At 28.6% G+C, this 8,173-nt stretch overlaps 1 protein-coding gene across 1 annotated transcript; it reads right to left on the reverse strand.

Moving 5' to 3' along the window:
• Positions 1–1,019: 1,019 nt before the first annotated feature.
• On the reverse strand, positions 1,020–2,723 carry LOC114191298 (putative polygalacturonase At3g15720). Its single transcript, XM_028080470.2, has 7 exons — positions 2,586–2,723; positions 2,354–2,491; positions 2,086–2,259; positions 1,802–2,009; positions 1,639–1,720; positions 1,438–1,546; positions 1,020–1,367 (listed from the first exon to the last, which is right to left on the reverse strand). The coding sequence occupies exons 1-7, from the start codon at positions 2,721–2,723 to the stop codon at positions 1,020–1,022; spliced, it is 1,197 nt and encodes a 398-aa protein (XP_027936271.2).
• Between the last annotated feature and the right edge of the window lie 5,450 nt (positions 2,724–8,173).

The following is an 8,173-nucleotide window of genomic DNA, read 5'->3' on the forward strand; positions in this document are numbered from 1 at the left end:
TGTTTTGAATCCAGCGCGAGATTGTGAAAGAGAACCCATGTTTCGTAAACCACTTCCTTTCCTTCACATTTCTCTCTCACACGTGCAATGAAATATTTTTTTAATTAAAAAATTCATTTAACTAAATCCACGTCACTTTGTCAAAAGTTTGTTACATTTCCTTTGTCAAAGAATCGTTTTCCTATTATATTTCTAAAAATAAATCATTTACCGTGTCTGTCGTATTTCAATCATTCAAGATTGACGACCAAAGTCAATGACTAAAAAAATAATTAAAAGATTAGAGTTACTCGTCTTTTTATACCGAAGACTAAAGATAGAAGACAAAAATAACAAAGAAAATCGTCACTTATTATTCGTTTCGTGAGATTCCAATCTTGTGAGAACATAAATGATTTTTAATTAATCAAAATAATGTATAACTATCTCAATTTCCCGCATTTCTTTCCATATTTTTTTTACAAAAAGGTACTTATTATCTGCGAGAAATATGATGAACGTCTTTATATTATTTAGTTTATATACAATTGTATAAAATTATAATTTGATTTTGATGTTATGTTTTAATTACACTATTTTCTCCTTTACCAAATAAGAATAATTAATTAGTTGATAAAAGTAGAAAGTAGGACAATATTCTCTCTGATTAAACCAAATCTTTCCAAATAAAACATAACCGGATTCAACAGTAGATATGTTATTCCACAATACCAACTTGATCCACACAATTCTTTAAAAATTACTCTTGCAGAGATATTGATTGTTAACTTGTTATAAACAACTAGAATAGGAATGAGACACAGAAATGATAGAACTTGTTTTCAGCAGTATTGTATAGGTAAAGAAAAATGAATAGATTTTAACGTTTGAAAGGAAAAGGTTATAAGATTCATTAATGAAACATAAACAGGGAAGACAAAAAAGTATTATAGATTGTTGAGAGTTGGATAATTAGTGAGTGTGCATTAGTTTAGTTTGAATTGGGTGTTATAAACTGAAAAAAAATTGTTGATCGAAAACTAGACAAGATGGAGATTGGAAAGACAAGAGACGATTGGATTGCAGAGAAAGCAGGTCCCTTGAGCACCGGTGCATGATGCCTTTGATTCACCTCCGTCTTCTTTCGTTATGGAAATATGATCCAAAACGATGTCGTTGCAGCCGACATTCGGATCGCAACTCAGTTCCACCGCACGCTCACCGCTAGTTGTTCCCTTCACGTTCCGGTAACTCACCTCACTTATTTTCACTGCACTTTTCTTCTCATCTAATAGTCCAAAATAATTCTGGTCGATAATCACCGGCCGCTTCACTCCGACAACCGTAATATCTTCAAATATGATCTTCCTCGCGTAACCCTGCCCTCCCTAGTTAACCAAAAAACAACATCGTATTAATCATTCATTCATTCTCGTTTAACCTTAATTTCATCCTTACCCTCCATGTCTTCAATCTCACTCCGTTCGATGATCCCAGGAAGGTGCAATTCCGCACGTGTACATTTTCAACTCTGGCATCATCTCCGTTACGTCCCAGGCTCCCAACACTTTTTTTTCATGCACCAAACACACCACAGAGGGAATTAATTCAACACTCCTAATAATACTCATGTAGTAATTTACTTGGACTTGGACTTACCTGATGCCGTGACCAGGTCCACAAAAAATGTCACTTATATTGACGAAGGAAGAACCCGAGTTTATGGCGATGCAGTCATCACCTGTGATGAATAATGTGTATTCATTAATGGATGGAGAGTGATGATGAAGAGTGATATAGGAAATCGGGGTGGATTAGTTACCGGTTTGAATGGTGGAAGAGTGTATGAAGACATTGGATGATCCAGAGATATCTATGCCGTCGGTGTTTGGACTTTCCATCGGTGCAGTGATGTTAACATGGGAGATTTCTAACCCACTGCACATGTCTACGCTTATATGATTTCTGGGGCTGTTCATATGATGAATCGATCTAAGTATCCCATCTTTACAGTTATGGAGATGAAGAGCCTGCACATGTTGTTAAACAACGTTGTTAGTTTCAATCATATACATGCACTGTGTTTATATTTGAATTTGAACGTACAGTGGGCTTCATGGAGACATCATCGGAGTTCCACCACGCAGCACCTTGGCCATCGATCACCCCTCCTCCCTCGATTACAATACCACTTATGTCTGAGAATTCTATCCATTTCCTTTCTTCGTTCAAAAATTTCCAATCCCCAATGCTTTTAGGGGCAATCACAGTTCCCTCGAGCTGCATTATTCACACTTACAAGTTAAAGTCCTTGTATTTTGGATGATATATATATAACTCTCAATTTTAATATCTGGATATAGGAAATTACTACCTGAACTTCAATGGTTGCTGGATTGCAAGGACCCTTAAGCGACAGAGGTTGTAACATGAATATTTTATTCTGGGGTATGACAAATTTTGCGGACTTCTGAGTTGCACCACACACGTCTTTCCATGCTTTCACGAAAGCCTTACGATGATAAAGTGATGAAATCAAACATATATATTTGCATAATGAAAAACAAAATAAAGAGTGTGATCGAAAGTAGAAAAAAAATATATACCTGTGTATCATCGGCTTGGCCACTCCCTGTGGCACCGTAGCTAACAACGTCGAAGCTAACAACGTCGTCGAAGGCTGAACATTCTGTAGCACACAAGCTAGGTGCAGCAATAACAAATATCAGAAATAGAACCTTCATCTCTCAGATAGATAAACAAAGAACACAATTGTTGATGCTAAGTGAGTGACCACAGGAAGATGTTTGAGGTGAGAACTGCACAGAGATGCTAACTTTAATAGAGAAGGAAAAATGTAATTCTGATTGTAATCAGAAATCAGAAACAATAATCTCACTAATCACTTAACTAAATAATATTATACCTTCGAAACAATATTTATCATCCTTCACCTTTCCAGATTTACCAATTCATGATTCCAAGTTACCATAAAAACATGCAATAACATTGTTTGAAGCAAAACTCCTTATTTACTTTTACCACCATATGTGTAATTTACTGAACTAGTGCATATATGGATTTAGAAAATGTAGTACTAAACAGAATTATCAGTGGGGTATTGCAAATGATATAAATGGAAATTAATGCATGAAAACTAAATATTAACTTCACAGAAATAAAAAGTCACTATTGGTCAACAGACAAACCTAAAAGTAAAATATATTTTTCAAGCAGATCCAAACATTATATATTTAATATATTATATACTTTTGCAACATTGTCCATCAAACAAAATTTTATTTCATTTGTGTTATTTTCCTTACTTTACCAAAAAAAAAAAGGTAAAAGTAAATATTTATATCCTAAATCTTTCATTTACCTGTTGTATATACATATTCTCAAATAAATAACATAATATTTTCATATATTCTAAATAACTTATTATCATATAGATTAGTCAATACAAATTCCTTCTCTTCCCCCTCTCTCCATCAAAATATTAATTTCATTTATACCTTTTAAAATTTGGTAATATTGTAATCCGCAATTAGTATCATTTCTAAACAAAATATAATTAACAATAAAATTTTGTTATTATTTTATTCTAGTCATGATCGGCCTCTGTCTTATTATTTTTATTATCATTTATTTTGTAATGAAAACAATTATTAACTTTGAATAATATTAACCAAAAGTTAAATAATAAGAAAATGTAAACATTAAATTAAAATTAATTCATTCCAACATATAAGAAGAGAATATGGCTGATTAGTAAATAGTTTGCTGAAAGCATGTATAAATTAATATGACTCTATTATTACATATTACAATTTTAGTGATTGATGTATTTATAATTACGTCAAGTGTTTCATCTAATAAAACATGTTTCACTGATTCATAATGATACATGCAATTAATATAAAAAAGTGAGGTATATATATTAAATATGATTTCTATCAGATAAAGTATTTCGTCTTTGATAAAAAAAGTAAGGCATATATAAATTTGTTTTTTAATCCTTAATAATTCCTTTTAACCTTCCGTTTTTTGAAATAATTTCTGGTGCTAAAAAATACTTTAAATAACAAGTCATTGATACAGCAATACGTATCAAATAACCTTAATAATACATATGCGTAAATCTGATGCATATATATATATATATATATATATATATATATATATATATATATATATATATATATATATATATATATATATATATATATTAATATAAATCAAAATCTAAAATTACTTTAATTGATTGATCATATATTTGAAGCAATATACATCAATCAACATTATTTATTTTATTTATCTTCTTTATAACGAAAAATATTTTATAATACTACTGTTAAAAAAGATTTATATTTTTTTAATTTTGTTTCAAAAAAAATTCTTAAAAAGTACTTACAAATTTTATTATAAAAAATAATTTATAATACATTTTTATCAGGCTTGATTAATTCTCAATAACATGCAATTGACTTTTGTTTTGAAGTAGTTGGTTAACAATACGTGAAATGAGGAAATTCACAAAGAATAAAAAGAAATAGTGATTTGGTTTAGTATATTTACCCTGGAAAATAGTTTTCTAAAAGTTGAAATTTAATAGGAGGATTGGCTTGGTCATTCATAAACTCAGTCTTATTTTAGGAGTGTTTATTCTCGCACATCGCAACTTTTTTTGTAATTTTTTTATTGAGTTAAATATGTTTTTTTCTTTCAAGTTTCAGTAAATTGTTGAATTAGTTTTTCCTTGAAATTTTATACCAATTTAGTCATTTATCTTTAAAAATACATGAATTTAGTTCTTTTTACCAATTTTTATTAAGTTTATTTGACATTTTAAATGCATTTTATGATAATATTTGAGTTAACATTTAAGCTAAAACGTGTCAAACGGTATAAATAATTCAAATATTATTATGAAATACGTTTGAAACATCATATAAACTTAACAAAATAAATTTGGTTAAAATAACTAAATTTATGCATTTTTAAAGATGAATGACTAAATTGGTCAAATATTACGAAGAAGAACTAATTCCATATTTCACTTGAAGAAAAAAGAAACATATTTAACCTTTTTTTTATTCATTTTAAAGTAAATGAATACTCTAAGAATTAACCGAAATCCAAAATTTTTCTCTCATTTTCATTATTTTAAAAATTGAAAAAAAAAACTATTTACGAAAAACAGATATACCTAATTTCAAACATTGATTTTAATAAAATCCTTGATGTCCAAAGAAGTGGGTGAACAGTACTGAAGAATCACAAAAAGTGTAGTTTCAAGAGGTTAAAAAAGAAATAAATGAGAAAGATAAAATAGGCATTTAAAAAAAAGGAGGGGTGTAGGAGAAAATTGTGGGAGTGACGAAAGTAATTGGTACTATTGACACGCTGAGAAAGAAAAAGGATATTGGATTTAGACCGATGGTCATCCTTGATTGTGAGTGAAATGAAAGTGTTAGGTTTGGAAGGTAGAAGCGTGTCTGTTCTTCTGGGTGCAATATAGTCAAAGTCAAAATCCTGGAGAAAAACATTTTCATTTCACAGACTCACTTAATTAAAAGATGCAATAATAATAAGGATAATGATACAATGTCTTACTTAATCCAATTTTTACCCACCTACGTGGCATGTCTTATTTTAATGTTTTTTAATATGAGAAGAGCAGTGACGTGTGAGAAAAGCTAGAGTGAATGTTGAAGTTTGAATGTCACTCACTGCAGAGGAAAAGTAAGGAAAGAAGTGAACGTTGCGATGGTTTAGTGAAAAGCGGAGTGCGGTTTTGGAAAAGAATAACAAAGGTGGATCGCTGCCGCAACTTCGTTGACAATTGGAAGCCCTAATTTTAGTGTTCTTCTTCTCTAAATCAAAGGGCAATTTGGTATGTTTTACTACCCCAATTGCAATCCCTTATTTTTTTAATGTTTTTCCCCAAATAAAACCCCATTTTTGTATGTTCTTGTTCGACGATTGAAATGCCATTTTGATGTGTTGTTGTTCCTCAAATTGATGCTCTGTGAATCGTAAATGTCGGAGCTCGCACCAAAGAGCTGTGGAAAGATACCTTCTAACATCGGAAACTTGATGCACTTAAGGTACTTGAGAATAGACTCACAACATATAACATTTGTTCCAGATTCAATACTTAACCTGTGTTCTCTACAAACCATAGACTTAGGTGATTGAACCCAGAACGATCCAATTTCTTTCCCTATCAAGTTACGAGGTAGTTGTTTAGGATCCGGTGAGAAGATGTGGAATCTACAAACCATCTCTCCCCTTGTACTCAATAAGCAAGCAACATCTCTGATAGAGAAAAGAACAAGTTAGTTATCGTCCTCCGAGATAGTTATGATACAACCATAACAGTGCATGAGGGCGTGGAAAGGAAGAACGGTTGCAAGCCGCAAGAACTTTTTCAAAGCTTAGGACAATTTAGTTGTCTAACTGTCTTAGAGATTGGTAACGTTATGGACCTTCTAACTTTATATCATGTTTACAAAATCAGGATCTCTCTATGTAACTCATTCAGACTATTAGTTTACATCGATTGTCTGAAAATTCAAGAAATAGTTTATTTAATTAAAATGTAAGAATTAAATATACTAATATATATATATATATATATATATATATATATATATATATATATATATATATGATATTTTTATTTTATTTTAAATTTGTTTGAAAATATTTTACAATATTACGTCATATAAATAATGGAATACACAATATAAAAAGTATAATTAAAATGATTCATCAATAAATAAAAATTATAAACAATGAAGTTCACGTTGTTACGGGACATTATCCACCTTGGGATGATGAGAATGATTGGGGTATTTTAAATATTTACTTAGAAATTTGAGATCTATTATACCAATTAGCTGGTTATTTATTTTATGGAAGTATTTTATATAGAGTAAAGAAATGTAACATATGAAATATTAATAATATCTTAATTTTGACTTTTTAAATTTAAATAATAATTAGTTATATTTATATTTTTAAATATTGTAAGGTTTTCTAAATATTAATTTCAAAAAAATATTAAATAACTAGTTTTAATATATATATATATATATATATATATATATATATATATATATATATATATATATATATATATATATATATGTGTGTGTGTGAGTATAAATAATGATGCAGACGGGATTAATAGACAACAATGAATCTGTTGAAGTGGGGACGAGATTTGTGTATGACTCCTGTTTATATAGGACAATTTTGTACTATCTTCTAAATGTTATATTCGTTTTATATTTTGAAAGATAGTTTATTATATAATTTGAAATTGTGAATATGAACTATACTTAAGTGTTTGTTGATACTTAATATAGGGTTTACACTATTATTTAATTATTAGTTCTATGAAAAATATATAATGAATACGATTTCCTACTTGATAGTAACACTATCAAAATTCATATATAACATTATTATAGCATGCGTAAAACATAATATTAGCAATTTAATTATTCATAAAAATCAAAGAAAAGTATTAGAAAAATATTACCAACAAAATTTATTATTGTTTTATTACAACTTAATCATAAAATTTCAATGTTTTGTAACAATAATATTATGATTCATTTTCTCTCGAACTTTGTCAACATATAATAATAATAATAATAATAATAATAATAATAATAAGGTTAAAATACTCCATTGGTCCATGTTTTTGTTGAAAAATTTCAAATAGGTTCTAAGATTTTTTTTAGTCTCAATTAGGTCCATATTTTTTAAAATGTGTAACAATTAGGCCTATTCCGTTAGTATAGAGTTAACGGTGTTAAAGATATGCCACGTGTCAGTTCCACATTTTTTGAATTTTTTTAAATTTTTTGAATTTTTTTTTGAAAATTATTCATGTCACGTGTCACGTCAGTATTGTGTCACGTGTCAAGTCAGTAAGGTGACACGTGTCAAATCATTGTCTGAATCTCAATTTGGTCCATATATTTGTTATTTTTATTACATTTCAGTCCATTTTTAAAAATTTTTTTAAATATATTTATTTTAACTTTTTACAAAATTGTTTTAAAATTTTATATTTAAATTTATAAAATTGTTAATTTTAAACCAACTCTAACATTTGTATATAAATTATTTAAAACAATTTTGTAACAAGTTAAAATAAATATTTTAAAATTTT

Source organism: Vigna unguiculata, chromosome 1, assembly GCF_037176805.1.
Source record: "Vigna unguiculata cultivar grain cowpea cultivar isolate G323 ecotype 2 chromosome 1, ASM3717680v1, whole genome shotgun sequence".
Classification (NCBI taxonomy): domain Eukaryota; kingdom Viridiplantae; phylum Streptophyta; class Magnoliopsida; order Fabales; family Fabaceae; genus Vigna; species Vigna unguiculata.

What these genes read in the sequence shown, in the direction of transcription:
- LOC114191298 (XM_028080470.2), bottom strand. Translation starts at nt 2,723, where the DNA reads ATGAAGGTTCTATTTCTGATATTTGTTATTGCTGCACCTAGCTTGTGT. An exon ending in CAGCAACCATTGAAGTTCAG is followed by an intron (nt 2,260 to 2,353) that starts GTAGTAATTTCC and finishes TGAATAATGCAG; the next exon opens with CTCGAGGGAACTGTGATTGC. An exon ending in GGACCTGGTCACGGCATCAG is followed by an intron (nt 1,547 to 1,638) that starts GTAAGTCCAAGT and finishes ATGAAAAAAAAG; the next exon opens with TGTTGGGAGCCTGGGACGTA.